This window comes from Hippoglossus stenolepis, chromosome 4, assembly GCF_022539355.2.
Source record: "Hippoglossus stenolepis isolate QCI-W04-F060 chromosome 4, HSTE1.2, whole genome shotgun sequence".
Classification (NCBI taxonomy): domain Eukaryota; kingdom Metazoa; phylum Chordata; class Actinopteri; order Pleuronectiformes; family Pleuronectidae; genus Hippoglossus; species Hippoglossus stenolepis.
The window spans coordinates 25,172,732-25,188,742 of record NC_061486.1 but is presented as its reverse complement, the minus strand read 5'-3'; the positions used below and the strand labels follow the sequence as shown (position 1 = coordinate 25,188,742).

General features: G+C 41.8%; 1 protein-coding gene across 1 annotated transcript; it reads left to right on the top strand.

Annotated features, from left to right (window-relative positions):
* Positions 1 to 4,076: 4,076 nt before the first annotated feature.
* itm2ca (integral membrane protein 2Ca) lies at positions 4,077 to 9,298 on the top strand. Its single transcript, XM_035155280.2, has 6 exons — positions 4,077 to 4,304; positions 6,396 to 6,539; positions 6,629 to 6,817; positions 7,340 to 7,450; positions 7,964 to 8,114; positions 8,255 to 9,298. Exons 1-6 carry the CDS (start codon positions 4,215 to 4,217, stop codon positions 8,344 to 8,346), a joined length of 777 nt encoding a protein of 258 aa, XP_035011171.1. The 5' UTR covers positions 4,077 to 4,214; the 3' UTR covers positions 8,347 to 9,298.
* Positions 9,299 to 16,011: the final 6,713 nt, after the last annotated feature.

The window sequence follows — 16,011 nt, the reverse complement described above, 5'->3', positions numbered from 1 at the left end:
ATGTTAAAAAAAAAAAAGTTAAAGGGATAGTTCACCCAACTATCTACCCACCAGTATACCGGTGGGTGAAGTGATTGAGTCAACAAAACCACACATCTCAGAGGTAAACAGTGTTGCAGCCAAATCCAAAACCAAAACAATCCTTCATACTGCTCCTGTGGTGTCATCCAAGTGTCTGTAAGCCCGGCAATCAAATTCGACTCGGAATGGAGTCATTTACACCATGTTTTTAGCCTAAATGTCCTCTGTGATCTCCGCGCGAACACGGCTCTGAAGGAGGATAACAGCGGACATTTAGGCTAAAAACATGGTGTAAATGACCTCGTACAGAGGTGGTATTAATCCATATTGAGCCAATATAAACTGAGGGGAACAGGCAGGTGTAAGAAAATAAGGGTATAGACAAATACATTTAAAAAAAGATCCTTTCCTGTAAAAGGGGTAAACATGAGTAAATATGATGATAAAAATGTGTAGCTCACTTTTCATGTTTTAAATAAAAAAAAACAAAACAAGATGATAAACAAATACAAAAGAGAGGAGTAATCTTTATTATGTTAAAAGGTGGAAACATTTGATGGAAGTAATTTTGGGACCTAATAGGGTTGCCGGTTGAACTCTTCTGGGTATGAAGCTGGGTATAAGCTAATCCTTCAGCTTACACCTTTTAGGTACGTACATTTGTTTTTCTCTTTTATACATTTTTTGTGAACGTTTTGCCTTGTTTTTATAACGAATCCTTTACGAAAAGAAAAGTTTTTGTGTAGTCTAATAAACTAAACTGACCAATCAATTATAGCCACTTTAATTCCATTACTCTAAACAAGCTGTATGTTTTCCTTCACAAACCAGGTCCTTTAGATTCCTGTTTATAAGGCTACAATATTTATAGTTATTGGTCACCTTTAGAATGTTTTTTTGAATGGTATTCATCCCCTTACTGGTCCTTTAAGGGTAGATTGAAAAAAAGTCACTTCCGGTGGATAAAGAGAAAAACAGAGAGAGGAGCAGCTCCGCTTTAGAGGAGGAGACAGAGGGAGGCCCGACGAGGAGAGACAGCAAGCTCAAATCGTGGCAGCGGCAGCTGGTAGAGGCACTTCCGGTGGCAACAGAAACTGCCACTGATATGTAAAGTCAGTTGCCCCAGCTGTTTGGGGACAGTTGCCACTGCTGCCACCCTGTTTGAGGGTAACTACCGCTGTTTGTGACTTATTCCCTGAGATGTATACGTAGTTGAATGTTTACCAGCGTGTTGCTGTTCTGAGCACCAAGAATAATTGATCTGTATTTATCCAATTGTATTTTGAAACATGCTTGTTTATATGGCTGATTTCTTTGTCATATTTGTACCAATTCTGCCTAAATGCTGTTAATACTTTGCCTATGTTTTGTGTCATTGAACTGCACTTACATGTAGCACTTTGTAGTTGGGCTTTCTTGTAGAAAATTGTACTTTCTTGATTGTTGTTGTTCTGGGTTTGTACCCTCATGGTTGAATGCACTTATTGTAAGTCGCTTTGGATAAAAGTGTCAGCTAAATGAAATGTAATGTAAGCTTGAAATCACACTGCTGCCAGGCTACAGTAGGGCACCTGCAGCAGCAGCTCCCACCTTTGTTTGGAGGCACCTGCCTCTGTTCCCACACTGTTTGGAGGCACCTGCCTCTGTTGCCACACTGTTTGGAGGCACCTGCCTCTGTTGCCACACTGTTTGGAGGCACCTGCCTCTGTTGCCACACTGTTTGGAGGCACCTGTCTCTGTTGCCACACTGTTTGGAGGCACCTGTCTCTGTTGCCACACTGTTTGGAGGCACCTGCCTCTGTTGCCACACTGTTTGGAGGCACCTGTCTCTGTTGCCACACTGTTTGGAGGCACCTGTCTCTGTTGCCACACTGTTTGGAGGCACCTGCCTCTGTTCCCACACTGTTTGGAGGCACCTGTCTCTGTTGCCACACTATTTGGAGGCCTCTGTCTCTGTTGCCACACTGTTTGGAGGCACCTGCCTCTGTTCCCACACTGTTTGGAGGCACCTGCCTCTGTTCCCACACTGTTTGGAGGCACCTGCCTCTGTTGCCACACTGTTTGGAGGCACCTGCCTCTGTTCCCACACTGTTTGGAGGCACCTGTCTCTGTTGCCACACTGTTTGGAGGCACCTGCCTCTGTTCCCACACTGTTTGGAGGCACCTGCCTCTGTTCCCACACTGTTTGGAGGCACCTGTCTCTGTTGCCACACTGTTTGGAGGCACCTGCCTCTGTTCCCACACTGTTTGGAGGCACCTGCCTCTGTTCCCACACTGTTTGGAGGCACCTGCCTCTGTTCCCACACTGTTTGGAGGCACCTGTCTCTGTTCCCACACTGTTTGGAGGCACCTGCCTCTGTTCCCACACTGTTTGGAGGCACCTGCCTCTGTTCCCACACTGTTTGGATGGTTTTTTGAATGTATTGTCATTTTCCATTTATGTGCAACATTAGTAGAAAATGTCTTTCCTTCACTTGTCTTTAGTCTAGCAGCTTGAGGTCTCACGATAGAGACAATTTCAAGGTGTGTTAGCCTACAGCGTTTTATATTACAAATACTAAGTCAGTTGTACTTTCCGATCCACAGAACAGTCTCGGGGCAAATCATGTCAAGACTGCCGAGGTGATGTAGCCAGTTTCTGATGCCATCGGTAATGTGTGTCTTTCTGTGTAATGACCTTTATCCAGGCATCATTATTTAGATAGTTGATAGAGTTGAGCTGTTGTTAAAACGATGTACAACAATCTGGTAAACACGGATGTGTTAGGACTTGGCATGATTCTTAACGACTGAAACTGGAACCCTGCTTTCTTTTCAATGAGTTACATAAAAAGACTCAAATTTGCTATGACTTAACTCCTCTGTCTGAAATGATGATGGTGAGAAGCTGTTATTAATGTATCATTAGCCAATTAATATCCGTGCCTTGTGAACTTCAAAGATTTTTGAATATTGAAGTCACTCTAACCCCGTCCTTACTACAATACCTTTGCTATCTTGGACACATGTAAAACCTGCTGTTTGTGTCTGTTATTGAAGCTCTGTAGCCCTTTTTAAGATTCTATTGTGAACATTTACCACCACTGACATGATATGTCCTTACAATAGACAATGCTTTAATGTTGTGTACAGCTTTGTTATCTGTCTAGTATATGCACTGATGCTTTTAAACTATATAAGTTCATAACTCATAAAACTATTTTGAAGTTGAAGGAGTAACAATAAGTCTATTTTAAAGGGTCTTATGGATGTTAGTTTAGTTAACTAAACGTCCTTGGAGAATGCCTATGAGATCCGATCATAAGGAAAACATTTGGACCAAAGTTATATTCCTGATAGTAAATAAAACAGTCAATGGTTTATATACAATTGGAAAGTAAAATGTTGGGAGTCTCTCTTTGCTGTCTTCTAACACAAAACACTGAAAATATGTATTCATACGAGAGAGAACATAAATATAAATAGAGTGTGCCTGGTCCTGCCGTTACTAAAACTTTGTTCCTTTGAGGTATTTCCATCTGCTTTGGTACAGTTGTCGTCAATAAATTGCTACATGAGCAGTGGCATCTCTGTGCATCACTGCTATCATGGAGTTATTCACCATCTTCTGTAGAATTTACGGCAAGGATAAGAATTTTCCTTTTTCCTTTGGTTTATCACAGATTACTCAGGCACAGTATCAGCCACACTGTAACTGATACTTGGAATACAGTCTTTCAGTTCTTACCTATCCATAGACACCAAGATCATGTATATGGATCTGATAGATGTGAAGCTTTTCTTGATTCATTTTGAGGCCAACCCCCCGAGAGCTAACAAACTATCTAATAAACTTTCATAACCCAGTATATATCTCATTGAATAAATCACAAACTCATTCAGTTGCTCTCAGACGGGGGTGGCAGGGGCACACACTTGTGGGAGCTGTGACAGCTGCCTCCAAACAGTGTGGCAACAAAGACAGCTGCCTCCAAACAGTGTGGCAACCGAGGCAGTTGCATCTAAGACAGCTGCCTTTACATATCTGCGCAGTTTCTGTTGCCACCGGAAGTGCCTCTACGAGCTACCGACTTGAGTTTGCCCTTACTGCCGACGAGGAGGTGAGGGGAGGAGTTTCAGAGAAGTGTCCGGATACAGTGAACATAGAGGAGGGGGGAAGACACCTGCACAGACAGACACACACAGACACAGCCATGGTGAAGATCAGCTTCCAGTCTGTCTCGGGACAGAAAGATGAGAAGGAAGATGGCGACAAGACCGAAGTCCTCATCCCTCATCAGATGGTGAGTGAACGCATCGCTCTCACGCACCGTGCGCGTCAGGATGTGATCGTTATGTAATGTGATGCGGGGCTGCACCTGCACACATGGGACCCGAGCGGCTGTGTTCTCACTGCATCTCTCAAGACAACACAACATGTCTTTGCTGTGACGCTTCTCCTCCACTGCGTCACTCATGCAAGTTTATCCCGACGTGCACGCTCTTTGTTCAGCAGCACACAGCAGCACCGCAACAACACAAAGGCTCCGTGCTGGGTCATGTTTTATAGGCGACATGACCGCAAACGGGTTTTTAGATTAACAGGTTCCCAGCTCTAGTCTCAAAAACATAATGATGTGAGGCAGCTGCAGGAAATGCACAAGCTCCAGCTGACAAAATGGCAGATGGGTTTCTGTGGCTTGGAGCACATGCAGGATTGTTTTGTTTTTTTCCAGCTCTGAATCCAGCAGAGCAGAGGAGTCCTCAACTTTGCTGTCCCTGTATGGCCTCATCATGTACATGCCCTGGAGATGCTGCACATAATGAAGTGTGTGTGTGTGTGTGTGTGTGTGTGTGTGTGTGTGTGTGTGTGTGTGTGTGTGTGTGTGTGTGTGTGTGTGTGTGTGTGTGTGTGTGTGTGTGTGTGTGTGTGTGTGTGTGTGGTCAATGCTGAAAAAGTAGATGGCTACAGTGACTGTGTGTGTGTGTGACTTTGAGATCTGTTCATCTAAATGCACTGAGCAGCACAATGCTGACTTGACTGGAGTTTCATCATAGAGTGTGTGGGTGCTTTCAGAAGTGTCAAAGGCCTGGGCCCTACAATTTAAATTAAGATTAGAAAACCTTTGGAATAAAATCCAAATGTCAAATGGTAATATTAGAGAATAGATTATGATAGGACCAGTATGTAGCAATAACACAATGTAAAGAAATTGAATCATGCATTTAACACAGGTTGCAGTATTTTGAGCATTTTCACCAAAATATATTTTCGTATCAAAAAAGAACAAGTTGTCATTATGCAGACTGGTTATTTGTAAAGTAGATTATACAAGCCCAATGTATTTTTCTCTACATGCCTGATTCTCAAAGAGGCTGCACCATAATGAGACAGGACATCAGGCATTTGTCTGTCTGTGTGTGTGTGTGTGTGCGTGTGTGTGTGTGATCTGTTAGTCCAAATGCACTGCACAGGACAGGGACAGGCCTCATGGTGTGACACGCTCTCAGCTGGCGTGAAAGAACCTCTAACAGTCTCAGTGGGGAGTGAGAACACAAAGAACCGAGTCTCACAGAACCGTGTTAGCGTTCGCACGGTCGCCTTGTGCCTAGCGCGCCCTCTGTTCTCCAAATGCAACCAGGACACACTGATCTGAAGCATATAAATCTGCACATACCCAAATATGTTGCAAACACTGAAAACAAAGGGACGCAGCTTTCAAGCTTTTTCTGTCATTTCCTTCTACACACAGGATTGCCGTCATTTCCTATTCATACATTAGGATTGTCTCACAGCAGACAGCACGAGTAAATAACGTAATTAATTACTTGAACTCTTAAATAGTAGAGATATATTATCAATGCACTATCAGGCACACTTGAGTCATCTCTACTATCAGGATATCTGCTGTGAAAAAAGCCTATTGTTATTTTTCCCCTTCATGGCTCTTGCTAAGTATAGCAACACACAGAGCTCATTTTATCCGGAAAAATGTCTGACCTGCCACAAGCGACTTCCTTCTTGGTCATTATAGTTGTCAATGGCAGCGCACATTGGAGTGAGGAGCTACTATCAATGTGTAGTGCCACCCTGCCAACACCAGTTGGGCGCGTGGCTCCAGCAGATGGGCTGCGAGACTGGAGGCGTCTGGGAAGATTACTCACCATCGTCTCCGTCAAGTTTTCATTATCAAGCGCTCCGTGGGCCGGGCTCAGTGCTACTCATTCCTGCTTGAAATGAGGCATTGCTAATTATGCGAGCCTCTATTTTAACAGTCGGTTAATTCAGGTCATTTTCCGCTGCTCGTCACGGTGATGATTAGTGACTGAAGCTGCCTGGAAATCCTTTTCTGTGCCCGTTTTGAAGTTTGTGTGTGTGTGTGTGTGTTTTCCAGGATGAAGAAGAGCTGGTCCTGCCGCTGCGTCCCAGGAAGTCTCTCCTCAACGGCCTGTGCTGCCTGACATTTGGCCTGGTTGTGTTCATGGCCGGTCTGGTCCTCGCCTCTATTTATGTCTACCGCTACTACTTCATACCTCATGTAAGACTTTATTTGTCTCATACTGCAATTCTTAATTTTGATGTTCTTGCTACAGAATTGTTCCGAAATGTTGTGTGTGTATGATCCAGATCCCTGAGGAGAACCTGTTCCACTGCCGGGTGCTATATGAAGACTCAGTGTACGCACCGCTGCGTGGGCGTCAGGAGCTGGAGGAAAATGTCGGCATCTACTTGGCCGACAACTATGAGAAAATCACTGTGCCCGTGCCTCACTTTGGAGGCGGTGACCCTGCTGGAATAATCCACGACTTCAACAGAGTGAGGACACACACACACACATTTGATATATATACAATTTGAACTGGGAGGAGTAGAGTGCAAAAGAAAAGGAATCTGAAAAGAACAATTGTATATAAAACAACCCATGTCTGCAGCCATGCTAAAGACTCTTTGAGACTCTACTTCTGCCTTGAGTTTTATTCTTCTGTTCAATTGCCAACATGCTAATGAGCACAAACGTCATTTGCCTTTTAGATATTTAGTCATGCCAATATCAAAACATTACATGAATTGCTAGAGGAAAAGTCATTAGATCACTAAAGTCATTAGGTTCATTCTAATCTTAATGGTAATCGAGTCAATATTTGAGTCCAGACCTAAATGGTTTGCAGGCCATCTAACTGACAGCTGTATCTTCAAGGACCCACAGCTATCATGGCTAATATTATTAAAATTCCACAGATGCAAATAACACAGGAATTAAGACGTTAGTGGAAAAAAGCTGAACCTGAGCACTGGTCTTTAGAGTTTGCCTTTAATGAATTGCCTTTTTTTTCCTAGGGACTGACTGCCTACCATGACATTGCTCTGGACAAGTGCTACGTAATTGAGCTCAACACCACCATCGTGATGCCTCCACGCAACCTTTGGGAGCTTCTTATTAACGTCAAGGTAACAACTGCAATGTTTTCTTGAATTTATCTGTAGAAATGTCTGTTTCCCCCCCCTGTCTCTCTGAGCTAGTCAGCTAGCTGGCTGCTCCTTAGCTTTATCTCTAATGGAACGATACATTCACACGGTTTATGCAAAAGACACATGTACCATTGATTCCAGTCTCAAAACTATGTGAACCACATTTCTATTGTGAAGCTGTTTAAACTCGAGCAGAGGGGAATCAATAAATGTGGACTAATAAGCTACTGTACAATATCTTTTCCCTTTCTGGACTCTCTGGTCCTCTATTAACTCAAATGTCAGCACTGCTATTGGTCAGTGGTGCAAACTCCTGCTCCAAGTCCACTGATGACTACGATTCCACTCTACTGCAGGATGATGCTGGTTTGAGTGCTGGTGGGATCAGACCGTAAACACCCAGTGTTGTCTAATTTTTGGACCATCCAGCCCTTAAGCGTTGGAAAATAATAACTCAGCGAGCTTGTTGTGATGATTCCACATCTCTTACAGAAGGGAACATACTTGCCTCAGACCTACATCATCCATGAAGACATGGTGGTGACTGGCAAAGTGCACAACATGCGTCAGCTGGGACCTTTCATTTACCGCCTGTGCAACGGGAAGGAGACGTACCGCCTGAGCCGTCGTGTCAAGCGTAGACGTAAGTTGACGTTAACAGAGTAAAGTATTTAAAAAGGGAGCATTGATGTGTTAATGTATTGTGATTAGATCTGAAGCTCAGCATGCACCAAAGTGACATTGCTGATCTGCTTCCTGTGTCTCACCCTGTTTGGTTCTCAGGCATCAACAAGCGCGAGGCGAAGGACTGCCACCACATCCGTCACTTTGAGAACACATTTGTGGTGGAGACTGTTATCTGCGATGAAGCGTAAACGGTTTATCCATGTCATACCCCCCCACCCACCTAAAGGCACATCTCCAGTTGCTACCGCAGCCACTGTAGCACTCTCTCGTGGTTCAGATCATGTCTGAGTTGCACTTTACTTGTGAATTTTTTTTCAATTTCCCATAGGTAATATGTACCCTTATCTGTGATGCAATACTTACCTGATGGTTCTATCACAGGATTTTCCATGTAGCAAAGTCCTTAAGCCAATAATGACTCATGATTTCAAGATCTCTCCTGTTGCTCTTCGGGGATTTCTATGATGGTTACTGTCGTGGGGGGAGGTGACTGTTGTTTAGTTTTTTCCTCGAGCTCTGGAGGTTAATTTGTGTCTCTTCGTTTCACTAACATCTACACAAAGCATGCATCCATGCTTTCCTGAGCAAACATTTTCCATACATTTCAATTATCTTCTTTTCTCTCCTGTTCTCAGTAATGTAAACATGTAACTGCTGATGACTAGTTGCTTGCTTGCATCTTAATTCTCTTGCCTGTTGCTTCCTCTCTTTCTGTTTTTCTCTTCTTCCTTCAAAGCTTCAGTAGTAGTAGAGTTGCACTGGGCATTAGGCTGAATTCACTTTTATAATATTCTATCACAATTGAAACCGGTAAAGACCATTATTAATATTTTGCTCTCATTTATCATTGGCTTTTCACTTATTATTGTGCTTTTTTTGCAATTCAAAAGCTCCTTATCACTGCATTGGTGAACCATTTTACAATATTGTCTTTGTTTTCCCTTGCACGTGTTGATCTATAAGAGAAAAAACAGTTTTGTAAACCAACGTTTAAAGCCTTAGTCCAGAGTCAGAGACTGGACTAAAGTCAGAGCTACTGAAAGGGAGCTTATAATATATGTTAGTTAAACAAAACCAACTCTGATCTGTATATTTTGTCTGTTAAGGAAATATGTCTGGCAATAAAGTAGTGAAAAAGTGTATTATCCATGAATGCTTTATTTACACCTAACTTCCATACATAACCTACTGTGTGGAAATACTTACAAAACAAACTCAAAACCACTCTTCATCCAAAAGAGCCATAAGATAAGTAAATAAAACCACTCATAGAGAAACAACATACGGAAGCGTATTGTTTTATTTGGGTTTTCTTATTTTGTGTTTGCTCTGAATGCTGAAAGCTTGAAGGTGTATGAACATACATTTTGAAGACAAAATATAGAGGTAGGGTAGGACTCGATAAGTTCACACTTCATTCCTATTCTCCTTTCGGACATAACATGTGCCCCTAGATTGTATAGAATAACCTTTTTATTCCTTCACATTAGGATAATAAAAAGCCAGACAGAGAGAGGCTATTTGCCAATCCTCAGTCCCTAATCACATTAGCAGTGATTACTCTTGGATCATTTCAAATCTGCAGATGAGGTAATCTAGACCCTTACAGATGCTCTTCAATCTGGTGGGATTCAGAGCTGGAGATCTGCCATCTCCATCGCTGAGAGAAAAGAAGACACAGAAAAAAGGATGATTCTCAAATAAGGTTTATGTCCTTTTTTTCCCACCCAAAACATTTGGCAGTATTTTCTGTTTTTTTAAACAGCTCTGTTCTGAGGAATAATGCAACACAATAACACAACACAAACTGTTAAATTAATTTTCTTGGGGAAAATCAGGTGAGATGAAGTTTGAAATATGTTTGTGCTCTAAATATGATGCTACAGCCAGAGACAGCTTAACATAAAGACTTAGCTGTGGGAAACGGACAACTTGGCTCTTTTTGATAGGAACAAATACATTTGTTATTGGTATTTAAACTAACCGGTACTAAAAGGTTACTGGATTATTAGCCCATTTTCCACAGTTTTTTTCCATCTTCAAACTTAACTACTTAACCTCCTGGCTGACTTCTATTCATCCTCTTTGGGTAAGAAAGACAAGAAATGTATTCTAGTTCCCAAAGTGTTTTTATGCTGTGGTTTAACCACCAGTCAGACAGCTAGCTACCTGTCTCTCTATATTTACAGCCTTACTAGAACCATCTCTGGCTCTAGATCTGTGTTCATATATTACTGGAAGGTTCTGTGAGTGGTAATGAAGCTCAGCATAGATTCAATCAGGAAGACTCTTTGTGTCCCATTAATTCACAGCTCAACAGCGTGGTTCTAGGTAGACTCACCACAAGCTACGAGATTGTGAAACAATAGAAGCAATAACTGCATTTGAAGACAAACGTGTTTTATTCGAGATGTCAAGGAGACGTACAACACTACTCACAATCCTCAGGTGTAATAGTGATATCTCTGATTGGTGGAGCTTGCTGTTGTCATGGAAATGTTAACCACAACCGCAAAATCATGTTTAGCATTACTTCAAACGAATAAGTCGCAATGGTGTATGGGATTCACTATGAAATACACAGTGTTGTACCGTTGCTTTTTTTTCCGTTTCCGATATTTTTTCTAAAATGAGATAAGATGAGATAATCCTTTATTCATCCCACAACAGGGAGATTTGCTATTGTTACAGCAGCAAGAGGGCAGTCAATAATAGACTTCAGTAATTACTAGTTAATAAGCATAAAAAAGATATAAATGGAATAAAGACTAATATATACAGAGTAAAAACTGAATATATACAGTGCGAGAATATATACAGTGGAATGGATTGCACAGACTGAATGAATATTGCACAGTTAAGAGAGTTAATCCAGAGTTAAATTGTAGTCCACAATGGGTGCATGTAGTTTTACTGGGAGCAGAACTGGTTGTACAGTCTAACAGCTGCAGGGCGCAACGACCTGGGATACCTCTCCTTCAGACATTTTGGGTGGATTAGTGTGTCGCTGAAGGAGCTGCCCAGTGCTGTGATGGTGTCCTGCAGGGGGTGGGACTGGTTGTCCATCAGAGATGAATGCTTCGCCATCATCCTCCTCTGTCCCACCTCTATTCAGTCAGTGCTGATGCTCACGTCAATGCAATGCTTATGCTCCAAATCCAATGTTTTGTGGTCACAATCGTAGCTGGTCGTTCTGGTTCTAGGCTAAATCTATTTTTGTAAGGATTTTCTGAAACGTCAATGGAGAAAATAAATGGTAAATTTACCAACAGAACAACAGCCTTTCTATAACTGGTTGGTCACTGTCACACTGTATTCTCTCACTCTGCCCACCTCTTTTATTCTTTTATTTTAATGTTGGGTGTTTATGGTAATCCAATTAGATTTTGCCATGTTCTCAGCCTATCATGCCTACTGTCAAGCCTAAAAGCGCCAAATGTGTATATATATATATATATATATATATATATATATATATATATATATATATATATATATATAAAAGAATCAACTAATTTTCTTTTCTTAACAAATAAGCAATTTCAATGTTCAAAAATCATTCTTTAACATTCATAATATCCTCGAATACTAGCTGCATTAACTCTTTCTGTACATGAAGCAGTGATGTCACGGCCTACAGTATAAAACATCGGGAGCGGGTCCTATCTATGGAGGCTGCCATGTTTTATACTGTAGCCCAGACTGTACACACTGAAAACCTTTTGAGTTTTTTGACAACTACGACAGGTTCTCTTTCATGTTTGGAAGGGGAGGGTGAGGTGAGGGGTATTTAGCTGCAGCATGCACCTTTAGAATTTAGTGACACCTAGTGGTGTCACTAAATTCTACACACTGAACCTTTAATACTAGATTAATAGTAGATCATTTTAGAATAACCTATGTTGGTCTGTGTCTAGATGTGAAAATAGGCAGCTGTTCTCAAACACATTTTATAAAGTGATGGACTTTAAACCTGCTGATGTTTTGTGACCATAGTGGCAGTGGAGACCATCATAACACTCACTTCAAATCTAAATGTGAGCTGGTGTCATGAACTGATCCCACATGGGGAAAATAATAAGAGTCACTTTCCTGAAAAACCTCAAAGTCATGATCTGAATAGAAAATCCTTTTGCCTTTACTGTGACTCAGTCTATTACTTCAGAGGACATTACATTAACTTACCTTGATTTCCTGGTATTACAAGGGGACTGAGAGTAGCTATCATTTATCTTAGGTCAGGACGTGGATTGGAAGGAAAGTGTATCATTGCTGTTTGCTTTCGATATATTAATATTTTTCATCTGCGAAATAAAATTTGACCCTCATCATATTTTAAAGCTTTTGGTCAAACCATCTTCCTGAGTCTTCCTGTGCAGCAACACAGTGAGTGATGTATGGTTACAAGCAGGGAATCTAATTGCTACAATGATGCAGCACAAGAAGAGGAAAAAGTCAATCTTCTCCTGTAATGTAACCACACCAAAAAAAAAAGAAGCCATGACAAGGCCGAGGGATCTCATTACATGCTGATTCTCTGTTTTACTGAGCAGTTTGTATATGAAAATTACACTTTCACACACACTTACCGTCTCACTCTGTTCTCACGATATAACGCACATGTCATATCGTGTTTTTTGCAGTCACTTTTCAGGGACCACTTCGTCACTGCAGCGCCTTACTGGGAATGTAGGGAGCAGTTAATTGCGGAGATCCTCCTGAGCCCTGCTGAAAGATGCCTCTGTCATCAGCCCACTTTCTCATCCTTCTACAGCTCTTGAGCCATGTTAAAGGTGGTGAATTTATTAGTGTTCCACTGAATATGAAGGGTGACACCTAGATTAATGTTTCATTTGATATACTAGTGCAGTGGCCGTTCTACACTTGCCTGTTTGTCATGGGGTGCTGTGTGCAGAGCGTTTATCAACAGTCTATGGTGCAGAGTAAAGTTAGAAAGCTTCAACTGACCACAAGCCAAAGTAGGCAACATAAAAACAACGATTATAGTTAAGGTAGTGGTATGGGATATTGTTAATATTTTGTTTAAAAACAAAAGTGAATTAGAACTATTCATGTTCAAGGTTCAAGGTTGGTGTGTTAGATGAAAACTGGAAGTGTAGAATTGTATGTACATATTTCAAGCATTTGGGTCAAATTTAGGTTAAATGTTGTTAGGGTTACATTTTTTACTTTTTTCCTCAGTAGTTCTATGCTGCTGCTGTGCAGTCTTTTCACAAGGGATAGAGACTGTGAGAGGCCTTGTGCAACTATAGATGTTTCCATTTATCTATTAATTTGGTCGGGGGCAGGGTGGGGTGGGTTTGTTGTGTTGTTTAAAATGGCCATAAAACACAATGTAGTGACAAATTTCAATGACTTCATAGCATGAAAATTGCTGTGCTTAAGTCCTACAAAGGACAATTCAAAACATGAAATTCATGTAACTCACATAACTTACAAAAATGACCACATCTCAGATCTTTTAGTTTTAGGCAGTTTCAATTTCTCATCTTTTTCACTTTCGACAGAGTGTGAACAGCTATGCACTGTAAATGCAAGCTTAAGCTTGTCACACATTAGGCCTACTTAGTAAGATATTTACGCTATTTGAAGTTTTATATGGCTGGTAGCTTGTTTAGTGACATATAAGGTGAGAAGGATTTTATCATGTTTGACTTTCGAGAGTATGCATATGGCTGTTTCCTGTGCAGTTTCACAAAAATATAAAACTGGCAAGGTATGAGTAGAAAAGATTGTTCAGTTTTGCGCCGGACTACAGGATGGAACTTTTCTTAATTGGTATATCCATCCATCCACCCATTATCTATATGTGAGGGCTGACAGCTAGGAGTTAGAGCACCACCCTGGTAGGTGGGATTGGAGAGCTCCCCGCCTTTATAAGGACAGGTGAGGGCAATTTCTGCCTCTTCCTCTGATGCCTGGTAGATGGTGACTGCTGTGTTTGTGCAGGTAAGGGCGACGGGGAGAAAGAGATAATTGATTTTTTCTGCTTGAAATCTAATGAAGTCTCTTGTACATTCAGTTGGGTGGCTGTGTCTCGACCAAGATTTCTGTGGCCTCATGTTTGAGTGACAATTCAGGGTTCTCCCTCTCGTTGCAGATCAAGTGCCAGACTGCTGCTTTGCCGCCACCAGTGTTGTGTGGCCACTGTTTCGGGGGAGGCACACCACTTTGCATGCAGTGTGGTAGGCCTGAAGGGTGGTGGTCACTTGAACAGTGTGTTGTGGTTTGTCCTTGCAGTGTGAGCTGCAGTGGTATTGATCACCATGTGCTCACGTGGTGGTGTCTATTGGGGTTTGCGATAGAATCTCCCCGTGGTAAGTATGCTGCCTACATAATGGTCTCCGCTATTTAGGTTAAAGTGTGTTATATCTCTGTGGTCAGTTTGTTATTGTAGCTTCTTATAAAATGAGGAAATAAAAGTATTTGGCATTTACTTATAATTGTCTCTCTTTTCCTCTCAGGTCCTCAATTCTAGTCCTCCCATTATTAAATAAAGATTTAATTGTGAACTGAATGCACGTCTGAACCCCTTTCTAAAAATATTCTAAAACAGTTATTCTAAACACTGTCTGGTTACACAATTCACGTGCTCGATAGTCTTTATCTTAGGGCATTGAAATTCATTACAAATTGTCACTTACCCACCATTGTTTACTCACTCAAAAGCAAATAGCTCTCCCTTATGTATGTGTTACCTCAGTACCCAGGGTGGGATGCTTGCAACAGTGAGGGATTTTCCGCTGCTGGTGGACCTAGGGAAGCAGCTTAAGTTTCTGGACATCATTGCTGTCACCAAGGGTTAACTAAGCATGTGGTGTTGCTGGAGCTGACAGTGTGTTTTTGTTTTTGTATGCTGACCTGGTAGCTGAGTGCTAGAAGAATTGATGTAAAACTTGCTGTGAAGCAGTGGAAGTGGGATGTTGGGGCTTTGCAGGTCAGTCCAAACATCAGGTCCTGGGGCTCCTCAGCACATGTGGCCTGCAAAGGAGGAGGTCCATCAAGACCATCTTGGAAGCTGCAGTGAGGTCTTCCCGCTGGCTCTGGTTGAAGAGGGGGGATGAGTGGCATAGCTGCTACCTGGACACATATCAGGGGCTGATCATCCCTGCCTGGGTGACCCTCACCCAGGCAACCCAGTTAAGACCTGAAACACCTGATGACCCTGGGTTCATCAATGACAATGTTTCCAGGTTGCACCTTGAAACACACAAACACACACACACACACACACACAACACACACTATATATATATATATATATGTCGACTCTGTTTCAGGGCAATGGCTTGATTCTCATGAATGAAGCAGTTCGTGCCTCAGAAAAGGTGTGAAGACAGCCACTTACATGTGATGCATTACAATTCCAGTCTGAGACTCACACTCATCCTCTCCATGCAGTGTCTGGCTGTTGTGTGGAAAGCTGTGGAAGTAACCTTGATGGGTGGTAATGCCAGTCAGGGGGCCATAGACTTAAACTGCTGTCAGATCCCCAAGGACCCTGATGGTTTGGTTTTTATGAGATGCTCAGGGGAACAAGTCAGTGGTTGTTAAGTCCTGTTCAGATGTATGTTTAGATTTATGGAGTGCTTAAACAGAAATATTAAAGACAGGAATCGATTAACTTAATCTGAGAACTATCAAACTGAATATTCACTCACATATATAAATAAATAATATCCAGATCACAGTGAATCCAAGGATAAGCACAACAGACCATTGATAACACGCAAATACTAAATTGACAAGTCACAGATGTACAGATAGTCACAGATAGCCAGCTGGCCCCATGTAAACATGTATTGATCAAGACTGCTCAGTAGAGGGCAGTC